We start from the raw sequence: 26,239 nt of genomic DNA, 5'->3' as shown, positions 1-26,239 counted from the left end.
AACAGGGTTTGGACAGAAGGTGGGAAGGGTTGAGATACAATGCAACCTTGGGTCGGAAATCTGGTTAAGTCATCAGAACAACGTCCTGATAAAAAAAAAAAAAAAAAAAAAAAAATGAAATATGCCAAAGTGATGGCTACTTAAAAGGATACCTTTGGGTAAGCTGTTGAAGAGAACAATTCTCAGGGGTTCCAAAAGGACCAACACGCAATATCTCTAACCCTAGGTTAAATTCCCAAGGAGGAAGTGGATTAAGAAAAATTGGAGATTAGAAATAGCCTTGACAAAATGTAAACCAAATTACGAGAAGAAATGAGAAAAAATAAATAAAAAATAAATATATATATATATATATATATATATATAATGGAAAACCCCTGGATTTTGAGTATGACCTATTCAGCAGCCATGGTGCCAGCTGCTGGCGTTTGATATTTCTGAGAGAAGACTCTACATTGTCCCAAGACTTTAGGATCCACTTTGTAATGATCTCACATCTGCTTTTGCCCAAGGGACCCCTTGAGTAGTAGCGACCATCAGACCTAGAACCCTCATGAATTTCATGGTGACATCTGGAACAATGAATGAGGCTTTTAACTGCTATGCCAATGGTACACCTTTGTCCCTTGGGAGAAAAATGTGATTCTCTTGGAGAATACCAATATACCTAAAATTTGGAGCCTTCTCAATGGTGTTAATGTCGATTTCTCAAGATTTACCATCCAATCATGAAATTACTTTTGACACATGGAGACTGAAAACCATCGTCAAAAAAGTTTCACGAACTAATCATTTTGATATGGAACAATGTAACTGCCTAGGCAACAAATCAAAGCTGCCAAAACCACAATGACTTTGTGAAGACTCTTGGAGCCAAATGGAAGAGAACGAGACTGGAAGTGGAGAATAGTGCAACTAATTTGAAATGGCAAATCTTAAACTGTCTAAAAAGGGTGAAGAAGTTTTATTTCCATAATAAAACTTCTTTTATATCTAGGAACCCCATGAAATCTTCTCTTTGTAAAAAAATAATAAAAAAAAATAAAAAATTGACCACTGATGCAAGGGACTCCTTTCTGAACTGTTGTTTTTTTACTACCTGGTTTACTGAATATCCAGAATATTTTTAGTTCAATGACCAAATGGCCCATCTTCAACCTGTTGACTATTGTACTAAAAATATTCTGGAGACACGTCTCACTCTTTCTAGGAACTAGTTCTACAACACTTTTTTTATTTTAACACTTCAGACACAAAAGAGCAGACTCTCTGGTAAATAGGCAAACTTTTTCCGAGACAAGAAATACCAGTTTTGGAGGTTTCTGAAAATGGATTTGGTAAATCTCTGCACTAAGCCAATGCACCCATCTGTCTTCTGTAGAAAGGGACTATTTATTTTAAAAATCTATTTTCTTCTATCTATAATATCCTTTAAGCCAGAAGAATCTTCTATAGGGATGGTAGAATGTTTTCCCAAGCGAGACACAGTTGTATCAACAGTAGGAGGAGGAGGATTCTAAAACATTGGTTTCATCTAACAGAACGATGGATATAAAATGCTTAGAAATAAGAGTTTTCTTATCTGGAATCGTCCCTTCGATCTGCATAGCCAGACTTCTGCTTAGAGTAGATGTCAGAAAAATCTTAAAACTTACGTTTTACCGGGAACTCGCTGAATAGAGAGGGCTGAACTGACTGGAGAATATCTGTAAAAGTCCACTGCAGATTTGATTTGAACCATGACAAACTCAGAAATTTCTGTTTTCTTAGAGGCATCTGAAGCCAGTTTAATACAATCAGTATTTTTTCTTGTACCCATCAGGCATAGGCATCAGATAAAAGATCAGGAGGAGGATAATTACAAGCAGACATCTAACCAAAAATACCAATACACTAGACCTAATGTATAATAAAATCCTGGTTTGAAAATAAGAACAGGTACCTTTAATTCTTGAGGAGCTGTGTCAAACTACAATGGTAGAGTGCACTTATACCACCCAGAGACAGTTGCTGCACTGCCGAGGGGAGAGAAGTGGAATTTTATATGTCATCATCCTGCGCCAAGGAATCCCGCAAAGGCTGGCATGGAAATTTTAAATCTGAGTGGTGTTCCTGGAAGACGGCCACCATGACAGAAGACTGCTGTCCTGGAGCCTTGCAGGGTGAACTTGTGTGCCTGCCCAACCCGGAGGCAGCTCCAACAGACCTCTGAGTCAACCAACACACACACACACACACACACAACCCGTTTCTGCCCAGGACAGAAAATAGGGATTTGTGAGCATTTTTTTTTTTTTCTTTCTTTTTTTTTTTTTTAAGCGGTGTGGATTCAATTTGGATCTAACAGCCATTAACCAGTACCTAACACTTCATGGTGAACTTACCTCTCCAGTACTTCTCAAAGTCAAAGATCTCGGTCTGGATTTCCCTGGGCACCATTTTTTCATCTGCAGAGTTTTCAAGATCTTCAGAAAGAGACCAATAAACTTTTGACTTGCCAAATCTTGTGGCATAAAGCTTGTAGTCTGTGTTGCTAACCTCAAGGAGAAACCCCCCTTTAACATTATTAAGGATGGTGGTGGTAAAATTAATCTGAGTCTGGTCCACTAAGTCATCAGTGGAAGGAAAACAGATAAGATCTGCAGGTCCACACCGAGGATCAGGTTGTCCAGCGTTAATGAGAAACCTCTTGGTCACATTTTTCTTAAGAACTTCTTTTCCTTTGTAGAATATTGTTACTTCCCAATTGGTTAAAGGAGGAAACCTCACTAGAAGAACAGGGAGCAAAGAGAGTATTTTTTTTTTACAATCACGTATAATTGATATAAGCAAACTACTAGACCATATGTTAAGGTCTTATTATATAACATAATTTCCTTGCATTTGTATGTTAGATTGTTATATTTTTGTCCTAATACAAATACCTAAAGGCAATCCCAACATTTGTGCATCAATTTACAAATAACATTTCTCATTTCAGATACATATTCTTCCTGGTGGAAACTGACTGCACAACAATATAAACCATAATGTAGCCTACACAACAGTTTACAGACTATCCACCAACAACTTCCATGAAGGCACACATGGGCTGAGGAGGCATAAGCGCCCACCCTTCGATCTAGGCGAGTTGGTGTGGACTTCAGCTCAGTGCCTGTCTTAGCCCAACATTTAGCAAGGGAAGAACACAACCCAGACTAAAGCTCAAAGATAGAAGTAGCACCTTGTGTTTGCCCTCCCAGGAACATAAGTGTAGCTAAGCCTGCTTTGCTCTGCAAATTTGGCTTTGAGATCTAGGACTTCTCCAGTTTAGTTATTTGGTAAAGGACAGGATAGTCCAGGCCCAGGCAGTCTGACTGGTCCATACCTATCACCTGTCTCACAAAATGGGGAAACATGTATGTATATGTATGTGTGTGTGTGTGTGTGTGTGTGTGTGTGTGGGGCAGAATATAAATTACAAGGAGTAAAAGGCAAGTAAGGTACAGAAAAAGAGTGAGGATAAGATGTCGGCAAGTGAGGGGCAAAAGAAGTCACCAAAATAGAAAGGAAATAGAAGAGATTGGGGAAACAAGTACCACAAGAGGCAGAAGGCAGAGAAAAAAAATCCAGAGAAGGGGCTCTTCCTGTGTAATTGTTTCAGGGCCCAAAGCTTCTTAATCCAGCCTTGATGTTTTACTACCATCAGTGGTCTTAAACAAAGCACTGTATGGTTACCATAACTGTGCAAAAAAAAAAAAAAAAAATCACAGCTATTATACGAAACATTTACGTATACTATTACTGTCACAATAAAGCTTGATGTGGCATTCAACAGAAAACAGCAGGGGGCTGAGTCTTGGACACATTTGAAGCGATTCTGCAAATCTTACTTTTTATAATTTTATATTACTGGGTTTCTTCAATACAATTTTTGGGACACTCAGAATTTTCATAAAAATTCTGAACTTGTGGTCACTATGCTCAGAGGGTACTTCTGAATGACACTGAGTAAATTTTATGTTTGCCTAATTTCACAGGTAACAGCATTTAATAGGAAACAACTGAACTAGGATTTTGCTTGGATATTGGGGGTCCACTGGAAAAATAATCTACTACTAGAGGCACATTGCTAAGCGAGACAAAATGAGAGGAAGGGTGGTCCGTGTTACTAAAGTTCACTCACTTTGCTGATGGGACAGCTGTTGTGTTCTTGTCTCAGAAGAGGAATCTCCAAACCCATTAATTAGAGGAGGGACCGAATGTGCTACATGTTGGCTTTCATCATGTTCCACTGGTATCTGGTAAGTGGGCCCTTGAGATACTCCGCAGACATCTTCCACAACTGGGACATGCTGTGTTAACACATTCTGACATGCGCTATATATTTGATGCTGCATATCTATACAAAGATGGAATTATTTGTGTAGAGTGATAATGCTGAGGTTCAACATTAATTCATACACAAGGCAAGATATAAAAAAACAAACAAAAAAACAAAACACACAGTATATGGTCTGGTCACCAAACAAAGGTTACTTCTATGATTTGGGGTGCAAAGGTTGTAGACATAACTTCTCAACTTGAAAGCTAAATACAATGCAACAAAAATCCCCATTATTTCCATTGTTAAGCCAAATTAAATAATAAAAGTAACAAAAACACACACCATATTTTTGTAAACTTATCAAGTATATGTATTTGTAAATGCATGTAGATTTCACACAAAGCCTGTGTGTGAGTGCACAACATATTGCAAGGTAGGAACAAACTAAAGAAGGACAACCTAGGGTGAAAATACACATTTCTGCATCTCTTGTCATCATTCTGGCAGAGGGTCAAGGCAGTTGTAGGCCCACAGTTAGTTGTGTGCCCTTTTTAATGAAAAAAATGGATTTATGTCAATACATACATGTGTGTTAGTGTTATTGTGCCAATTTATAAGGGGGAGATGGGGCTTTTGATGAGGGACACCTGCTACATTACAATCCCTGCATGTAACTTTATATGCATGCAGCCAAGCTGATTTAATAATTACTCCGTTGCTAACATGAAGCAACAGTTACTAACCGTTTTTTTTTTATATACCAGTCTATCAGAAGGTATTTTCATTTGGTAGAAAATAAATAATTTAGGGTTATTTATGAGGAAAACGCTGACAAAGACAGTTTATTGTAAAATGTTAGACACACATCACAAAAATAAAAAGAGAAGCATTGGCCTACTACGCGGATTTACTCACTTTGCTGATGGGGTGGTTGGTGTGTGTTTGTCTCAGACAAGGACGCTCCATACCCATTAATAAGATGAGGGACTGTAACTACGATAGGTTGGCTTTCCACATGTTCTCTCAGCATCTGGAAGGTGGACCCAGAAGGTACTCTGTAGACTTCTTGCACAAACGGGGAATTCTGTGTTAATCCATTCTGACAAATGTTATTTACTTGATGTTGCATGCCTGTAGAGAGATTGCATTATTTTTTCATAAGAAATAGAGTTCAAATGTGAATTGAAAAAAAAATTTGTTCATAATATTTGAAGGGTTCTATCATATCTCACCACCCCTTTTGCTACCAATGTGTTCATAACAGGATTTTTATGCTTTACTGCTATGTTTTTTTTAGTAAGACAATTTACTATTTTGTGTGCACCTTCTCTGAAATATCTGAATCCATGGTCTCCAGAGCTGGATTTACTATTCTAAAAAAATTAGATATCCTCACCAGCTGTAAAGCTGAATTCTGGTAGCATCCTTTTTTTCCCCACTTGAAATAAACAACTCTGAGTTCCTTTGTGAGTAAAGCACCGATATGTATATATTCTGGATTTTTGTGTCTCAAATGCATGTTTTTAAACTTGGCCTTGTAAACGTTTAGGTACCAAACCCTAGTCTAGTCCTCTAGTCTGCTTAGATCATTTTTTTACTTTACTGCCCCTCAAGGGATGTCAAACTTGTAACAAGTATTTGTGTCATCTGAAAAACTCTAGACTACTATACAGTGTACTAAAATGTAGTTTGTACACCACCGTCCAAAGGTTTGGGGTCACTTTTTTCCTCATGAAAACATAACCGAAAAGGGTTCTCTAATGATCAGTTAGCCTTGGATTAGCTAAAACAACATGGGAACATGGGAGTGATGGTTGCCGATATAGGGCCTCTGTACACCTATAAAAAGGACACATGAACATGAACTCCCCTGGGTGGCCTAGGGCATCGTCCAAGGTAAATATACGACTAACTTAACACTCCTCTTTTCACCTGTTTTCTTACAGAAACAAGACATTTGTCATATAAGAACCATTCAGTCCATTACCGTTGTTTGTTTACCTGCTTTAAAGACCCCAACCTCATTCAATCCTCATCCTGGATTCAGTATAGAAGTATACATATCCAACGAATGTTCATATTCCCTTGTATTAACATCTACAGCTGTTGGGAGATCACTAATCCGCTATCCCCTCACTAATGTAAAGGTTCCTTACATTACAGCCAAGTCTCTTAGAATATAATTTTAGATCACCATCTCTAATAGTTTTTCTCCTTTAAAATAACTTCCCTCCTATGTTAAATACTTATATGTTTAAATGTTTCTATCCCATCCCCGCTTTTTTTCCTTCCAGGCTATACACACAGATCATTTAGTCTTTTGTGATACATTTTTTATCATATAAACCAATTTTTATTTTAGTTGCCATTCTCTGATCTCCTCCCAGAATGTCAATATCCTTCTGGAGATGGGATCTTCAGAACTGTACACAATATTTGAGAAGAGGTCTTACCAGAGATTATTAATCTTTTTATCCAGGCTTTATCTCTGATGCTATTTTATTTGTTTTTTTTTGGTTTTCTTTTTTGGTGTGTAATAGATCCTCTCTTGGTTTAGAAAACCAGAAGAAATTAACAAAAAGCTGAAGGACATGCAATAACCAAAGAGAGTTGTCCACCAAGTTAGGAACAAAGCAAATGCCATTTTGTGTTCTATTGTGAACCCACAATACGTTATTAATTTCCTAATATGTCCCAGCACTGTGTGACTTCGATAAAAAAAAAAAAAAAGCAAGTGTGCTAAAACACACAATTACTGTCCTCTAAAATCTCATTACCCATATTTACCATTATGGGAGATTGTTGTGCTAGAACTGTGGGCTACCATTACCACTGAAACAAATAACGGTCTAAAGATTGTCATCTTCCATCTTTGCAGCACCAATGAATTGTGTTAAGTTTACTGATTCTTCTTGTGGGTAGCCATTATGTGTGAATATGTGTACAGTATTCTATAAGCCTTAAAGGACATCCCATAAAACTACCCAAGGGAGAGCCAGAGTGCTATACAATCACTAGGATCTAAAATAAAAATATACAACACCACACTTTCTTTATACAAGGGGTCTACTCAGAATTACCTTGGTTGTTCCAGGTTTGCCATTGGACTTCAGAGTCATTGAGACAGTTGGGTTGATCTTCAGTGTAGGTTGCCCCTCCATGGTCTAACACCTTGTTGGTAGCTGTAAAACTGCCATTTCCCATAGGGCTGTCATCTGCTACTGCTGTACAACAGAAATATAGTCAACTTAAACATTCCATGGTAATTAAACAGTATTTTACATGGTAACTTCTGTACTTTAAAAGAATAAACACATGCTGCACAATCTTATTGTATGATCACGTTGGTGTTGCCTTTCTTCCTCCCTGTATTGTAAGCTCGCTCGAGCAGGGTCCTCCTCATCTGTTTCTGTATGTCATCTTGTTATGTTATTTACTAATTGTTATGTCCCGTCAACCCTTTGTACGGCGCTGCGGAGTCTAATGATGATAAATAAAACAATAAAGAATAATCTGGGGGACTGCGTTAAACCTAATGCTACCATATTGCTTAAACAGATTTAGGAAGATGGTTTAAACATGAAATCATTTGTGTTTAAGAAAATTGAATATAAAGGAAACAAACAAGGTCCACACAAATATTATAAGATCCAAATCACCTATGTCAGAATGAGCAAGATTGAATCTCTCCAGAAGCGCATCTATATCCTGGGGAGGGAAAAAAAAAAAAAAAAAAAAAGGTTATATATACACACACACACATGTATCTGAATATAACCTGTTGACTATATTCAGGGACAAAAAATGTGGGCTTCTAGGTACCCTCGTAGTGACTACATGTGGCATTGCACCAGAGCACCAGGTCCCATAAAACAGAACTAAGACAGAATGAAACCCTTCCTGAATATGTTAAAGACGTACCAGCTCCTGTTCGCTATTCACCGAAAAAGGGAGAACAGATTCGCTATAGGGGCTGATCCGCAGGCTGTATTCATCATCATTGTGCATCATATTTTGCTCTGTTCAAAGGTAATCACAGATAGCGTGTGTTTCAAAGTGCAGAAGATGGAAAAGAATATTCAACTTTAAATATAAGAAACCCTATGTAACGGAGAGCTTTAAAAAGTATCATTGTGCTATTTTGAAATTTGCAATGTTCTATGGGAGTTCTGTTAGCTCAGCTAATCCAAAAGAAATATAACTTGCTGCTCCTACGAGTAAGAGTGCTCACTACATTCATTATTTGTGTGCAACAAAACTAAATCCAGGGAGCTCACTGGAGGTAACATTTGCCAGGTACGAGCAAGGAACATGCGCAATAAATCAAGAGAAAATAAAAATTAAGGTTAAAGCTGCAGCCACCATATCCAAAATGGTAGAACCATATGAAAAAAGGGGCCATTGAGAATCAGCAGAGTGGGGCTTACATGTAAAGCCCTCCACATTAAGAAGTGGTGCTCTAGACAACTGCTCAATCTGGGTTACTGGAAATAGAGCCCCTGGGCCAGATTGGTCAAATGACCCTTGTGAATATACCCCTGTGGCAAACAGCGAGTCAAATATGTTGGAGCAGTGCAAATGTGGTTTCGGTCACTTTGTAATTAGGTTGGATTTGTTCCCCAGGTTGAAACCTGCTTAGACCTACAACTCTATTGAAGACGAGGCAAAAAGCGCACAGTGATGTAATCCATACCTGGCAGTGGAGCAGTCTGAGCATTGGAGTAAGGAACAGGAAGCGCAGGTTGAACAGGAACAGCTTGGACATAGTTGACCTGGTATATTTTGTGAGGATTTTGTTGATCGTCTGATTTGTCCATGTATTCAGAAAACATTTTAATATTGCCAGACATAACAGAATTAATGGCACAGCGGAAGTTCCTTTTCCAAGCAGGTGGATCTTCGTAATGTTTGTTGTATTTGCCACTCTCCTTTGCCCAGGCCTAAATTATGGTGAAACAAAAGAAATGGTGAAAATGCGTAATATCATAAGTTTCAGCCACTGTATTCAGAAACACAATCAAAAATGTTTTTGTATTTAAAGGGACATACTCCTTTTTCTTATTGACCAGTAGAAGTACCTGGAAACTTTCCAAGATTGGTGATCAGTCTTCTTGGGGAGTGGCTTCCTGAGGGGGGAGGGCTAGGTGTCCACAGAGGCAGGGCTAGCCATGAGTGGGGCGGGGCTAGACCTACACAATGACAGGTCTTCCCCAGATTGCCTTTAGTGGGCAGGGAGTACAAAACAAAGAGGAAGACTGAGCGAAACCTGGGGAGTTCCCAGGTAGGTCAGTAAAGCATCCTAACTTTGTTTCACCATCCTGTGCCTCCGGAATTATAGGTTCACCTCCCAGTTCTGTTCAGCTATGCCATCTCCTTGTGATTTCTTGGATTACTTTAATGTAACAATTGACCTCTGTAAAGATTTAAAGCATTTGTAATATTGCTCAACATTATAACCCTATTGTCCACCTACCATAAAAATCCCATAATCCTTTTCGTTTTTGCTCTTCATATTCAGGTGCTTCCATGGTACGCAGAATAGAGTATGATCATCATTAAGCCAGTGCACACCTTCAAAGTTGTTGCTGTTAATCTGTCGCAGGAGCCACGGGCCAAAAAGCTCCCTATTGTGAACCCTGAGGTGAGACACAGCATGGAAAAAAAAAAAAGTCATTTTGTGCGTACACACCAGGCTGGGCAATTGTCCCCCAGGCCACCCTAAATCTAAACGGCCGCTGCACAGGGCAAGGGGCTAATGAAGCTGCAGCAACCGCGATCATAGGGGTCGCAACTGCGATCGAGAGTGCCACTATAGATCACTTCCACAGGGGCCCTGCTGCGTTGTGCGAGCAACGTCTCTTGTTCTGCACAGGGGAAGCAGGAACCCATCAGAGTCACGTAAATTTACATCACATGACCCTGCTCCGTTCATGCTTCCCCTGGGCGGAAAGAGGAGTTCTTCACACATAGTGCGAGAAATGCAGAGGGAAGCAGTGGCCCCTGCGGAAGTCTGCGAGTAGCACAGAAAGCTCTGCAGTTCAGGTAAGGGGGTGGGGAGGTTGTATGAACGCGTATGCTTGATTGAGTATATGAATGTTTGTGAATAAATGAGTATATAAAAGTTTGAATGAGTAAATTAATAAATGCGTGTGATGGCATGGACGTGTAAGTGGGGGGGAAAGCATGGCACATGCCGACAGCCCTCCCCTTACACTCAAAATAATATATTACTGCATAGTCAATTTATTCAGTCTGCCCGGTAAAAACAATGCTATTATGAACTATAACTTAATTGGCATTTTTTTTTCCAGAAAAAGTAGCAACTAGGGCTGAAACAACGAATCGATAAAATCGATAATCGATAACGGAAATCGTTGTCGACGATTTCCGTTATGGATTAATCGAGTGATCGATTCGTTGTTGGAGCACTCGGCTCCTTTTACTTACCTCCGCGAGCGTTCCCCGCTTCTGCTACACGCTCTGCAGTCTCCGCCTTCTTTTAGTTACGTGACGGATGTGACGCGTTCCGGAGGTAAGTATTCTTCATGTCTGTGCGATTCGCTCTGTGTGAGTGGCTCTGTGCGATTCGCTCTGTGCGAGTGGCTCCATTCGCACAGAGCGGTTCGCTGGGGTGGGGGTGGGGTTTCAGGGGATGCAGGGCAGGGTGTGAGTGTGGGTGCAGGGCAGAGTGGGGGTGGGGATGCAGGGCAGGGTTTGAGTGTGGGGGCAGGGCAGGAGACTGGGTGCAGGGCAGAGTGTGGGTGCAGGGCAGAGTGGGAGACTGGGTGCAGGGCAGAGTGGGGGTGGGGATGCAGGGCAGGGTGTGAGTGTGGGGGCAGGGCAGAGTGTGAGTGTGGGGGCAGGGCAGAGTTGGAGACTGGGTGCAGGGACACAGTGTAAAGTGCTGGGTGCAAAGTGCCAGGGCTGGGTGCAAAGTGCTGGGTGCAGAGTGCCAGGGCTGGGTGCAAAGTGCCAGGGCTGGGTGCAAAGTGCTGGGTGCAAAGTGCCAGGGCTGGGGCTGAGTGCTGGGTGCAAAGTGCCAGGGCTGGGTGCAAAGTGCCAGGGCTGGGTGCAAAGGGCTGGGTGCAAAGTGCCAGGGCTGGGGCAAAGTGCTGGGTGCAAAGTGCTGGGTGCAAAGTGCCAGGGCTGGGGCAAAGTTTCTTGAACAGTAATAGTCCACCTCTTTTCAGAATGTTTGGGGTTATTTTGTTTCATAAATATTGTGTTTGGGTTCTTGTACTTTGAAAATATTGTTTTTTATTACATCATAACAAAATAAGAATGTTAATGTAAATTTTAAGTTGTTTTTTAACATCCAGTTCATTAAATTATTTTAAATAAACAAAAAATTTGCATATTGTTTTTTTTTTATCCGATTAATCGAAAAAATAATCGGCCAACTAATCGATTATTAAAATAATCGTTAGTTGCAGCCCTAGTAGCAACTCCACATTTTCCTGTGTTCTGTACATTAGAAAATGTTTATTACACTTATGGGGGGAAAAAGCACCCACTGCCTTACCTATCTCTCACAGGCATTGTGACTTAATGTTTTTTGAGGCTTTCAGAATTGTATTGTAGATGACACAAAATAGGACCTGGAAATAAAGAAAGACATGATTACTAAAATGTAGAACAAGTTAACTTGACCCTGTTAAAATAACTGGACATTAACCAACAGAGCATACAAATGCTACTAAAGTATGTTATAGTGGATCTGTATTTCTAAAATCTAATATTTTAGTTAATGTAATTTGTGTGTTGAATAGGATTTGCATGATGTGTATCAGAAGCTTATTTTACATATTCACATTGGATATGATGTCATTTTCTGGCACTGTATCTCTTAAGGATGTTGGGTTTCTGGGTACAGAGCTAGTGGAGCTTAGGCACAGTCCTTCATAGTGTACATGGGTCATGAGAGAGAGAGAGATCTCCCTTTTAACCAGCACACTGACCAGCAGCAGAGAGGTTGCCCTGTCACCCTTAGGCCTGCTTCCCTAGGCCAAGTTGGCCCTGGCTAGCATATGCCCATACCTGAAATCTCCTGGAGTTTGGCCCAGAGAGCTCGGGAGAAGTGCTGCTTCTCCGGGTCAACACCCGAATCCTCTGTGTTGTGGGAGTGGATGTCCTGACACGCCCACTCCTCTCCCATTTCTCCTTTAAATGGGGGTGTTTCCCACAATGTCGGCAGGATCGCCCACTGACGACGGTGGGCAATCCTAGCCATGTCCCACAAGGGTAGGCTCCAGGTAGCCAGAGCCCAAAAGTTCCCAGGTATAAATACGACCTATGTGTATATCAGTGGCAGAAGTGATTTTCATGGTTTGTATACTTATACCTTCCATGAGTTTTTTTTCCCCCACTTGGCGTTCAACCGGTGTCTGCAGCCTTAGAAAAGGCTGGTAGGATTCCACCGAGAATGAAGGCGATTTGCAGAAGAGGAAGTAATTAGTCAGTAGTTTTTACCAGTGACTGCCACTAAACTCAGCTCTGCAGACATAAAGTATTAATTACGCAATCATTGTGGGAGCGTCGTCTTCAGCGTGTAAAAAGTAATCTTAGGGACTCACAGCAAGCTGCTTTGAGGAACCCTCTCTATACGTAATATATATATATATATATCCTGCTTTGGATCTGAAATGGCAATATGTTGGAATAAGTCATTTGATGGGTAAAATCATTACTCGCTAATGTTATACTACAGAGAAAATAGACGGCAAGTGCAAAGTACGAAAGAGGTGCACAAAACAAGCTAGTGATACTATAACTTTACCATAACAGATAATAAATATTGAAAGTCATTAGCAGCAGATAAGGGGGCCCTTTAAACCCGACACTCTAAATTTCACTGGTTGGCCTCCAGCGTTGTGACGGGGTCCTAATCACCCGTTGTCACCTTGGCTAGTACTGCATATGTGTTTAGAGAAAATGTATGCAGAATTGCAGATGTACACGTCTCTTTACATATAATGGGAAAGATGCATTTTTTAGGATGAGTTGTACATTGTTCTTTGGTAGCGTCCCCATAATAAATAATGATTCCATGTGTAGATGCAACAATAACATAGTTTTCTGCTACATGCATGCTATGCCAATAACTTATATATAAAATTATTATTGGCACTGACATTTACCCTCGTTGTACCAATGCCCTATCATAAGTATCATAAATACGCCATACAGTTCTCTTTTAATTTAAAATTAAATTATTATTATTTGCATCCATCTTTTGAAAGAAAACAAAGGAGAGAAGGAATATTCAACATGCGCAGGTCTATAGACTTCCTCAAATGCAGCAACAGCAAAAGTAACATTAACCCTGTATTTTACTCGTAGGATGAAAAAAACCCCAAAATCTAGTTTTATTTTCAAGCAATTCAACATTTTATTGCAATACATTACAGGTACTGCTAGATGATATAAGTATCAAAGTAACAAAGCTGCCCCCCCCACAAAAAAAAAAAGTTAATCACCTTAACCACTCCTTGGTCTCCTCTTAGATTCAGGAGCCATAGCCCATTGTCATGAATATTGAAAATTTTCCCCTTTGTATTAGCCTTTACCACTTCTGCTGGTGTGCAGTTCCATTTATCCATCACCCTTCATCAAAACTTCCTTACATTAGATCTATGCATTTTTCAATTTAGTCATAAGCATCTCAAATCAATCCATATTTAGTAATAAAGCACTGAATTAAGTTTACATTCTGTCAAATACCTTCCAATATGTGATAGTCCAGCTACCTTGTAAACAATCCCTAGCATGCACAGCCAGCCTGGAAATAGAGTTGGATTATCAGACAGACTTAACCCCAAATCGTAGAGCACGCAATGCCCACTCCTACGGAAGCAGGAATTGACACTTTCATCATCAATAATTCTGACCATTCACACTTTAATTCCCAGTGAAGCAAGTGCAGACCTATGGCGGCTCCCCATACAGTAACGGTGTAATAACGTAAATGAATAAAGAAAGAATGCCCCCAACAGGAAACACTTCTGTAAAGCATTGCTGCAAGAAGATTAGCTCGAGCGAGCAGCGTTACCTCGATGTTGAACAGTCCCCCTACTTTGATCCGTAAAGGTTTTGTTTTCATGGACTGTGCGTGGTAGTCAGACCATATATACCTCTTTCAACTCAGCCCAAATATGCATCAGCTCTCAATGAACGACCAATTAGAATCCAGACAGTGTCCAAAGGGGCGTGCCCTCTAAACTGCAGAGTGTAGCAGAATGACAATGACGGCTGATACCAAAGGAGGCACTTCCTAGAAGTCACGTGACAGCATGTGTCCCTTACAAACGATAAACCTAGAGTACATTATATTTTGTAGCCACTAGGGGGCGGTAGGTCGAGAGTTTAGGCTCCCGAAATTCCAAAGCAATGGAAAACGCGTGCTGTACGTCAGGAAATAGACACACTGCCGTGGTAGTCCCAGCAATTTGTGTACTTCTGCCCCTGCGATCGGTGTGGTGACCAATAACAGGGATGACATTACAAAAAAAATTTTTGGAACGTTAGCTCTGCTCCTCTCTTACTCACAGTTCTTTAGTGAGGCAGAGAAACATTAAAATACATTATAATTATTATTTTTACAATAATTAAAAAAACATTACATTTTGTTAGGGATGTCAGAAAACCAGAGATATAATGTTTCACACTTGAGTGCTCAAGTGTTTCATCTCTGTAAAGATGAAGAAAATATATACTCAGGGTGGAGCCTAGTATAACTGATGCCTGGGTGTTTTGGCGTCCCTAGGTGGGTGTGGCTATATTGCTAAATCCTCCCCTTAACGAACATAACCCACCTCTTTGGACCCTCACTTCCCACAGTGCTAGCTTTGCCCCCAAACAGTTCAGCAGTGCCATCTTTGCCCCCAAACAGCTTGTCAGTTTTGCTTTGGGCCCAAACAGGTCATCAGTGACATCTTTTCCCCCCAAACAGCATTACCTACCAATATCACATCAGTATATTAATATACATTTGTAATCAGGCCCTGACTGGCCATCGGGCACACCGGGCATTTTCCCGGTTGGCCAGGCGGCCCAGGGCCGGATTGACCCCGATGTTTTAATTTAAGCCGTGTGTGGCCGCGCAGTTTAAAGGCAGATTAATATTTAAGCAGGACATTTCTTCAAAGAGGTCAAGATACGGCGTTAAATTTTAAAACTACTATGAGAGTGGCACAGGCTATACCCAGGGCCAGATTCCCATGTTTGTTGCATCGATTCAGTCAGCAGGGGCTCAGCCATTGGCTCTTCCTTGGTGTAAACAGATAAAAACCAAACCAGAAAGGGTCTGCCTGGGGTCGAGATGCTTTTCCCCTTTTCTGCTTTGTTTTCCAGACCCTGCAACTGAACCTGATGAAAAGGAGCCATGGAAGCTGAGGCCTTTAACTTTCAAAATTAAAAAAACAAAAAACAAAAAACAAAAACTGTCTGCGCTTCTTACCCTAATAAAGTTGGCAACAAATATATAAACATAATATAAATGAGAGGTTTTGGTTATATGAATTGGCCAAAGCATAATTAAGCTCACCCGCCACGTCAAGGCACACTCTCAATAGGGTGAGAACCTACTCTCACTTCCTACATAGTGGACACACAAAGCAGTTTATACTGCTACCAAAACCTCCAAAGCCAGATGTGGAGTCTACCTTGAGAAGACAAAAAGAAAAATTAGAGCACAGAGGAGACACTGCCAGGATCCACTGGCAGGTGGTGAGGCTGTCATGGTCTCCAGGTCACAACATTGCCTCTCGTCCTGCCTCTTCTGTTCCTTCCCTGATCTCTGCTCCCCCTTCCTGCTAACCCATCCTTCTTTTCCTCATCCCTTGGAGCCCCAGTAAAACCTACAGAGGTACGTTTAACCCACAGGCACCATTTTTAAACCTTACCTTCCCCAGCCACAGGTTACTCTACTATGGGGTGGCCTTTCCAATGCACCCAACAACTTCCTGGTAACATGGAAGTTTACGCATGTGTGCCAGGGAGTATGTTGCAAGGGACAAAAAAGCACAGACAAGCCTGTTTGGGGGCAGTGGTGGCACAGACCAAATGTTTGGGGCAGGTAGAGTGTTTGGGGTTAGGGTGGCACTGATTAGCTGCTAGTGGAAAATGTGGCACTCACAAGCTGTTTGGGGACAAAGGTGTCACTGTAGGACATGTTCTTTGTTGAAGTTTCTTGTTACACCATGGGGCCAAAATCAAGGGAGCTGGAGGTCTGTTTATTCATTCCATTAAGAGTAAAGCAAAGAAGCTAAGGGAATACACAATCAATAGGCAAAATTCATCAAAAATATGTAGTCCATGATAGAGTAGAATGCATCAAGACACTACAGTGCAATAATACAAAAAACTAAATTTCCCTAAAACAGTTGTAAGCGATACCAGTATTAAAAAATGTATGATAGGAGTTCCCCTTTAATTTTGCTAATACTGCCCATTGAGTTGCAAAGCAAAAAATGGTGACAGCTTTCTTAGGCAATGAGTCAGATGTTACATGAAACCAAAACTTTAATCCGGATTGAATCCCTTTCACCAGCCTTGTTTTCCACTGAATACAAAGTCTCTATAAAATTGAATGGCTGCATCTGTTGAAAAAATAATATTATATAATAATAAATAATATATATATACAGTGGATATAAAAAGCCTACCCACCCCTGTTAAACTAAAGTATTTCCTCTTTAAAAATTCATGCCTAAATACACTTTATATATTCGCTTTATAAGGCATTTAAAATGAGGATGTAATGTTCTAGATGTTGAAATCTCCTATTTCTAAGTGCATTTTTCCAATTATTTTTAGTGGAACAGTGTAACCAATTTTTTTTGTGTTTGCTAGAACAGTCAATGTTTTATTGTAATACGTCATTTATTGACCATACAAATCTGAATCTCATCCAGGTACAATGGAAGTGCATAATGAGAAAGTACATACAATCAAATACACAGCCAAAGATGTAACGGATGTACAATGGATAATAGCGAGGTCATCATCATATTACAAGAGACCGAGACGAACAGTCGTAGGAATGCATGGAACTTGGAGCATCAAATATACCACATAAATAGTGTATGAAACAGACTGAAACGGCCTTGTAGGTGTATTAGTCAATAAATGTATATCAGTAAAAGAGTATACATTGTAATAGGTGCAACATAAAGGGAAACCAAAACAATAAAAAATTAAACATAAAACTTAATGGCGTATGCCTCGTCGCTGCATGCTAGTCACATAAGGGAAAAGAAGATTAAAAAAACAAAACAAAAAAACAACGTGTCGTGTAAGTGAATGAACGTGATGAGGACCATCCAGTGTGTATCATCAAAGGGGTATGAGAAGCCAAGGGGCTAGAGAACACATACACAATCGTAAGCCTGCTAAGTGATGGAACCCAAAAGAGTGGCAAAGCTCGAGGAGGTAATGAGGGCCTTCCACAAATACCACCTCTTCTCATATAGAGGAGATTCTCCCCTAGAGGACCAGACTAAATCCTCCATATGGGAAATAAAATGCATCTGACGGAGCCAGGCCTGAATCGGTGGTGTACATGGCTTCCTCCAAAATCGAGGAATGACCGCCTTTGCAGCGCTAAGGACATGATATGTAATCGAGTGTTTATAGTTGTGTGGGGGTATCAGGACACAATCAGGGTCACCAACTTCCCTAAGGACTCGCTCAATCACCTTCCAATAGGGTTTGATGAGGGAACACTCCCATCATATATGCAGTAATGTGCCAGGTCCTGAGTTACAGCGCCAACATAGGTCGGGTATCTGCGGCAAAAAACGATGGAGATCATGTGGGACACGGTACCACCTAGGAAGTAATTTGTACAATGTCTCCTGGATTTTACTTGCTATAGCCCCTTTATGTATAGACCTGATAATTCTATCCCAGTCATCTTCAGAGGAGATAGAGGGGAGATCTAGCTCCCACATAGCCATATAGTACGGACAGCAACATAGCATAGAGTGTAGACAGTAGGTGTGCTGGTTCCCCCATAGCTGTTCAAAGTCCATCAAAGGTCTGCGGTAACCGGCATGTCGCGGTAGTGAGGCCACAAAGTGTTGCAGTTGAGCGTAAAGAAAAAAGAGATCTCGGGCCGGAGGGGTAGATAAATCCACCAACGCCCTCAAGGGTTTCATATTATCAGGGGTAGTGACATGGCACATACGCAGGATGCCAGAGGGCAATGGGGAGAACTTTTTAACTCTGCCAGATAGGTATCCCGGTGGGAATGCAGGGTTATCTGCCAGCGGTAAGAGAGGGTTGGGGAACGAAGTCAGGTAACCCTAGAAATATATTTTCTAAATATCTTAAGCGTAGGAGATATGGTATGGTGCTTAATAGCAAGCTTGTGCATGTCCGGGAGCCATGGGATCGAGTGGATTGGGTGGGGCATAAAAGTCTCTTCTAACAACACCCATTGCTTAGGAGCACGGATCGACCACTCTATAACTCTGCGCAGATGCGCAGCTTGGTAATAGAGCTCCAAATCTGGTACACCCAGTCCCCCCCTAGCCTTGGGGCGAATAAGATGTGAAAACTGCAAGCGAGGGGCACCGGACACCCATATGTAGGTAGTGAAAGCACGCTGGCACTTCTTAAAAAAAAACACGAGGAAGGAAAATGGGGAGGGTCTGGAAGAGGTAAAGAAATTGTGGTAAAATATTAATTTTGATTACTGAAACCCGACCAAACCAGGATATGTGGAGGTAAGCCCACCTTCGCTGGTCCTCAGAGACCTGGTGTAACAAGGGTAGGAAATTCAGTTCATATAGCAAAGGCAAATCTCCAGTGATCTTCAAGCCCAGGTATTTAATTGAAGAGGTACACCAGCGGAATGGGAAGTGGGAGCTTAAGTATTGTTTTGTCTGGTCTAATAAATTAATTCCAAGGATCTCTGATTTCACCATGTTGATTTTATAATTGGAAAGGGACTGAAAAGTAGCTAATTCCTGTATAACATTTGGCAGTGAATGAATCGGATCCGTCAGAAGGCACAACATATCATCAGAAAATGATAGTTTGTGTTCCTTATGTGCAATAGAGACCCCTTTAATAGCCGAATTATGCCTAATGGAATTGGCAAGTGGCAAGTGGCTCCAAAATAAATAAAAGCAGTGATAAGGGGCAACCTTGTCTCGTACCGTTTGACAGGGTGACCGGTTGGGATAGCGAGCCATTGAACGTAACGTGGTCTGATGGGTTGAAATAGAGCGCCTCAATCCAACCTCTAAACGTTGGACCTAATCCCAGACATCTGAGCACTTGAAATAAGTAGGGCCAGGCCACCCTGTCAAAGGCTTTTTCCACGTCTGTAGAGACAAGGGCCATTGGTGTGAAAGTTTTGCATGCATGGGAAATGACATCTAACACTCTTATTGTATTATCTCTCACCTCCCGCCCCGGGACAAAGCCAACCTGATCTGGATTAATAAGGGAGGGGAGCAGGCGTTTAAGGCAAGAATTTTTGCAAGTAATTTAATGTCTATATTAAGGAGGGAGATAGGACGATAGCTCCGCAGTGTAACCATTTTGTACCACTGTCGATGAATCCCAGTTACTAGGAATAAAAATACAGACAATAAGTGTCTGTAGTGGTGTAGGATCTGTACATGAGCTACAGTATGTGTGCAGTAGTAGTTCACCACTTAAACACTTGTGTGTAGGCTGTTTTCTTGTGGGACAATGGAGTAAAAACCCAGATCATAGTTCCCAATATTCAACTTTACACTTCAAAAGGTTCTCTTCAATTTTGGTATTTTGCACTGTAGTAAACTCTTGGGAATATGGAACAGTTCTACACGTCTGTTCCCATAATCAGAGGGGATGACAGAGGGGAGATAGATTAAGGGGATTTGAGTCCAAGGGTTAAGGGGAAGTTTCTTACTTGGCTCTTTATTATCTACTTAAAATCATGAATAACAGTTGTACAGTCAGGGTGAATCTGGCCCACTCACGGCAGGCACTGTGAGTCACTGTGGGTGACCACATCAATGTCTCTGCACAGACATTGCTGGTTGCTCAGAGAAAGCATTTTAAAACTCATTGTCTCAAAATTGCAAGTGAATCATAAAAGTAAAATAGAGTTTTAAAATTCAGTGGCACTATCATCCAGATGTGAATCGATATTCAAAACGTTCACTGTGATTTATATACATAGATGTGACTACTTTACTACACAGCCAGCAGCATATTTACCCCCTCTGTGCCCGCCATCCTTACTGCGGAGCGCCACAATATGACATCATATCCTGATGCTCTGTGCCTTAATGGCAAATAGCATCTTGTAATGCATTCCATGGAGGCTATGCTGACTCTGCACTACCCTCTATAGTGTAAATGGCCCAGATTCCTACCTTGACTGGGCTAGTCCAGGACGGAAGGGCCCTTTCTAAATAATTGTGACCGGTACGGAGAGACAGGAACGCAGCGGGGTCACAATACATTACATCACATGATCCTACGGTGAAACTAAGGCTGCTCACACAGTGTGCCGGAGGGTGTATAATTTTTTTTTATGGATGTAAGCATGAATGTTTAAGTGTATGTGAGTGTAGATGTCTATGTTTAAGTGCATGTGAGGAAGGATGTCTATGTATAAGTGTGTGAGTGTGGATGTGTATGTGTGTGAGCATAGATGTGTGTGTGTTTGTGTGTAAGCATGTACGTATGTGGAGTGTGTGTGTTAGCTGAGTGGTGTGAGAGGTTGTGTGGTAGAATGAGTGTGTATGTGTGTGTGTTAGTGAGTATTAGTAAGTTTGTGTGTTAGCATGTGTAAATTTGTATACGTGTGTTTACATATGTGTGCTATAGTGTATGTTGGGGAGATAGAAACATAGAAAGTGATGGCAGATAAGAACCAGTAGGCCCATCCAGTCTGCCCAACCTCTGAGTACTTTCCTTTAGTACCTGCCCTTATCCTATATCTAGCTTGGCCTTATACCTATCCCATGCTTGCTTAAATGCCTTTACTGTATTTACATCTACCACTTCTGCTGGAAGGCTATTCCATGCGTCCACTACCCTTTCCGTAAAGTAATATTTTCTGATGTTACCATTAAACCTTTGCCCCTCTAGCTTATGGCTATGTCCTCTTGTTGTGGTAGTATTTCTCCTTTTAAATAAACTATCTTCCTTTACCTTGTTGATTCCCTTTAAGTATTTAAATGTCTTTCTTCCAGGCTATATAGGTTAAGATCCTTTAACCTGTCCTGGTAAGGTTTATCTTGTAATCCATAAACCATTTTAGTAGCCCTTCTCTGAACTTTCTCCAACATTTCTATATCCTTCTGGAGATATGGTCTCCAGTACTGTACACAATACTCCAAGTGAGGTCTCACCAGTGATCTGTACAACGGCATGAGCACTTCCCTCTTTCTACTGCTAATACCTCTCGCTATACAACCAAGCATTCTGCTAGCATTACCTGCTGCTCTACTGCATTGTCTGCCTTGGGTTTTTATGCCCCAGGTGCATTACTTTGCAATATTTTTCCAGTTTACCTAGATCGTTTGCCATTTGGCTTCTTCCTCCAGGAACATCAACTCTGTTGCAAATTTTTGTGTCGTCAGCAATAAGACATACCTTTCCATTAAGACCATCTGCAATATCACTAATAAAAAATATTAAAGAGAATGGGTCCAAGTACAGATCCCTGAGGTATCCCACTGGTAACAAGACCTTGTTCTGAATATACGCCATTGACTACAACCCTCTGTTGTCTGTCACTCAGCCACTCCTTAATCCATTCAACAACATTGGGATCTAAACCCAGAGATTGCAGTTTATTTATAAGTCTTCTATGTGGGACAGTTGTTTTTGATCTTGAAACCCATGTGACTTCAGATGTTCAACAATCCTTTCCTTTAACATAGTTTCCATTAATTTACCCACTACAGATGTAAGACTTACTGGCCTGTAGTTGCCCGACTCCTCCCTACTGCCTTTTGTGAATGGGCACAACATTCGCTACTTTCCAATCCCCAGGGACGACTCCCGTTGATTAGTTAAATATATCAGTTAACGGTTTTGCTAGTACACCCCCAAGCTCTTTTAACAACTTGGGGTGTATCCCATCAGGCCCCATCGACTTATTAGTCTTTACTTTAGACAACTGAAGTAGAACCTCCGCCTCGATAAACTCAAATATTTCAAACGATTCAGTCTTTTTTCCCAACTGAGGTCCCATTCCCTCATTTTCATTTGTAAAAACGGAACAGAAATATTCATTGAGCTTCAGTCAGCTAGACCTTTATCCTCTTCTACATATATTCCCTTTGTTTTTAGTCTAACTAATCCTTGTTTAACTTTCCTTTTCTCATTTATATATCTAAAAAATGTTTTATCTCCATTTTTTTATTGACAGGGCAATTTGCTCTTCGCAGATTTTATAACTTTCTTTGCCTCTTTCTGCCTAATTTTTATAGATCTGTCTATCTTCCTCACTTTGGGTATTTTTGTATCTACTAAAGGCTAACTTCTTGTCTTTTAAGATTTTGGCCACTTCTGCACACAGCGGTTTCTTTAATTTTTTACTCTTACTGACCAGCCTAATACAATTTTCTATTATCTTCAATAATACAGCTTTTACATAATCCCATTTCTCCTGAACGCCATTTCAGCCGTGGCACAGGCAGGCTGTTTGGGGGCACGGATAAGTTGCTTGATGGCAAATGTGGCACTCACTAGCTGCTTGGGGGCAAAGGAAGTACTCACTGCGTGCAGACAATCTCCGCTACTGCTGCCAGCATTTCGCTAGGGCTTCTATGAATGAGCACCGGAAGGTCATGTGACACACCGTCATAGAAGCCCCGGGGGAAGAGCCGGCAGCAGAGGAGGTTGTCTGCACACATTGCACAGACCAGAGAGGAAGATCCAGGTCCCTTGCAGTGCTGCGGGGGAAGAAGACCTCGGATATAAGATGATCGTCTTATAATCGAGCAAATACGGTATTATATTGACAGGTTTTGTGGCCAATATGTATTTATCAATGAACAATAATATATGATATTATAGAAAGATAATAAAAATCATTAACTTGTCCACAGGTTTGGCTGGCAGCGTAAATGGGCAACTGTCTTAAGCTATTCACGAACAGGTTTTAAATTTTAAACAACTGAGAGACAGTTTAAGACAATTGTCCATTTACACTACCAGCCAAACCTGTGTTTTGTAAAATGCGTGGTTTTGTCACCAAAGGTTATTTATCAATTAAGAATAATAGATGATCTAAAAAAATTGCTTGACCAAAGTTTAGCTAGTAGCATAAGTGGGCAACTGTCTTAATTAAACAGGTGAAAAAGGTCTGCTGCAGTTCCTGTAATACACTACAGTTTCTGTCAAACAGGTGCTGCTAATCAAATGCCCTTGATTAATTGATCATTAGCAAGTTTGACCACCTATATAAAGTTTGCTGGTCTGGCGCATTGAGGTGTGTGTTAACACAATGCCAAGGAGGAAAGACATCCGCAATGATCCCAGGAGTGGACATTTCAACAAATTGACCCCAAGTTCAGACCGTGTGTGACGGAACCCTCCATCACTGGGGCCACTGGAGAGGCCTGACAGCCAGCCTCCTCCCTACCAACTATGGGCTCTGGCTTTGTTAATACTTCTGTGTCTACCCCAGAAGTATATCATCTCATCACTTGCTCATGGGATTATCTCCAGCAGACAGCTAGGATATGCAACCAGGGAGTTTCAGTTTAATGTCAGACCCCTCCCCCATGGTGCACTAATATGTTGTATAATCAGTCCCACCCCCCATGTTGCACTAATATGTTGTATAAGTCAGCCCCCCCAGTTCTACCACTACAGACATTTACCCCGGCCAAACAATCTCTGGACAGTAATAGATAGTGGAGGTTGGGACCCCATTGTAATGTTAATCCCTTTACTGACTGTGTTGTCTCTGGGAGCCAGATTATCCCAATATCTTGTTTTATGTTAATGTGTGCTTTGCTGGCTATATCCAGCCATAAGTGTGAAAAATAAAGTCGTTTTCATTTTGGTTATACCCTACACCGATTGTCGGCTAGTGACTGGGAAACCCGGGGAAAGAGTGTGTTGTCCCAGGCTAAGTGAGTACAAGTCAGCGGAGGTAATCCGTTGGACTATCCAGCTCCGTGACACCGTGCAATGCCTCAATTAGCATGTTAAAATTAATAACAGTACAATTAGAAAAACACTGAACATGGTTTGTTGGAAAGGGTTACCTGGAGAAAGTCTCTTCTCTCTAAAAAGAACATGGCAGCACAGCTTAAGTTTGCCAAGTTGCATCTGAACAAACCAGAAGACTTCTGGAACAATGTCCTTTGGACAGACGAGACCAAAGTGGAGATGTTTGGCCATAATGCACAGTGCTACGTTTGACAAAAATTAGACACAGCATATCAGTACAAACACCTCATACCAACTGTCAAGCACGGTGGTGGAGGGGTGATGATTTCAGATTGTTTTGCACCCACAGGACCTGGGAACCTTGTAATCATTGAGCCGACCATGAACTCCTCTGTATACCAAAATACTCTAGCGTCAAATGGGAGGACATCTGTCTGACAGCTAGAGCTTGGCTGAAATTCGGAACAATGATCCCAAGCACACCAGCAAATTTATAATATAATGGCTGAAACAGACAAGAATTAAGGTGTTGCAAGGTGTTGCAATGGCCCATTCAAAGTCTACTCAGAAACTGCATTTCCTGTAATACAGTACAGTTTCTTTAAAACAACCTACAACAGTACATTTTCTGCCGTAAAATAAACTATTGATTACATATGAGGAAATCAGTCAAAAACAGTTTGGATACATTTTTTCGGTTATTTTTTGGCCCATTTGTTTTCAGACGGTGAATTTTGTTCCCTGCCCATTCGGTTCACCCGAAAATTTGAGGGCATTTTTGATTCAGGAACAAAATTTGTTGCCCAGTGCCCAGTCCTACCTTCTCTGCCGACCTCTTCCACTTTCAGTTCGTGTTTATCTTCTCCCTTATCTTCTATCTTCAATCTGCTATCTTCTTTCTTTGTCAGCATCTCCGCAGGCATAACCCGGTGCGAACTTTGGCCTAAATGGCCATGCTTGTCGTGACATCCTATGCCCAATCTGCCAATTGGGGAAAAGGACGTCACTGCAAGCGCCGTCATTTTGCCGTCATGTAAACTAAGGATAACATTGCAGCACTTGTGGTGAGTCCTCTCCCAAATCCTCCAATCGGTGGAGAGGATGTCGCCGCAAGAACCGTCATTTTGCCCACTTGTGAACTGAGAGCAATGTGGCGGAGTTTGCAGTGAAGTTCTCTTCCCTGATTGGAGGATCTGGTATGGCACCATTTTGGGGCTTCGTACAATTCGCTGAATTTACGACAATTCTGTAAATTTGCAATTTGTACAAATCTGAATGCACAAGTCTACTATTAATTATAGTATTATTTTTGAGCAATGAGTATTAATCTCAGTCTCTGGTAAGCATTTAGTAAATGGTAAGGAGGGCCCTGCTCAAATTAGTTTACAATGTAGAGGAAGTTACATTGTATTACACAAGAGGTAAAAGTGCCGCTGGAAATAATTTTTTCCATGTGCCTAGAATTATATATATAAGTAATGAGTACTATTTTCTAAAGCCACAAATCAGACTTCCTTCTTTTAAGCCATGCTTTCTCCAGAACTGAAACTTTTCAATCTCCTTGGTTTCGATTTCTCAGATGAACAATAGGGTCCAAGCAAGACAAGATATGTGGATCAAGTCGGTGCTTCGTCTCTAAAGGCTGCTTATGAAAACCTGATGCTTTTGGATATTTAATGGCATCTAGAAACACCAATACCATATTTCATTAGCAACACACCTTCATGTAAAATAGTTTTGGCTGAACCAATAAGGCAGAGATAAATTTAAAACAGGGCACTGAGTGACCTTATCTTA

The 26,239-nt window shown here is 41.0% G+C and overlaps 1 protein-coding gene across 1 annotated transcript in view; it reads right to left on the bottom strand.

The window, feature by feature from the left end:
* The window catches only part of LOC149278259 (interferon regulatory factor 3-like), a 31,216-nt gene extending 5,752 nt beyond the window's left edge, over positions 1-25,464 (bottom strand). Inside the window, exons 1-7 of the mRNA XM_089502157.1 lie at positions 25,263-25,464; positions 19,718-19,883; positions 9,780-9,942; positions 9,000-9,246; positions 7,387-7,530; positions 4,166-4,381; positions 2,385-2,768 (exon numbers count right to left, since the gene is read on the bottom strand). Coding sequence (XP_089358283.1) covers positions 2,385-2,768; positions 4,166-4,381; positions 7,387-7,530; positions 9,000-9,246; positions 9,780-9,942; positions 19,718-19,883; positions 25,263-25,464 — 1,522 coding nt within the window. The remainder of the gene's footprint in view (positions 1-2,384; positions 2,769-4,165; positions 4,382-7,386; positions 7,531-8,999; positions 9,247-9,779; positions 9,943-19,717; positions 19,884-25,262) is intronic.
* Positions 25,465-26,239: the final 775 nt, after the last annotated feature.

Source organism: Sceloporus occidentalis, unplaced genomic scaffold (assembly GCF_023333645.1).
Source record: "Sceloporus occidentalis isolate IW3139 unplaced genomic scaffold, rSceOcc1.0.p SCAF_196, whole genome shotgun sequence".
In the NCBI taxonomy this organism is placed as follows: Eukaryota; Metazoa; Chordata; class Lepidosauria; order Squamata; family Phrynosomatidae; genus Sceloporus; species Sceloporus occidentalis.
This window is presented reverse-complemented; position numbering and strand designations above follow the sequence as displayed.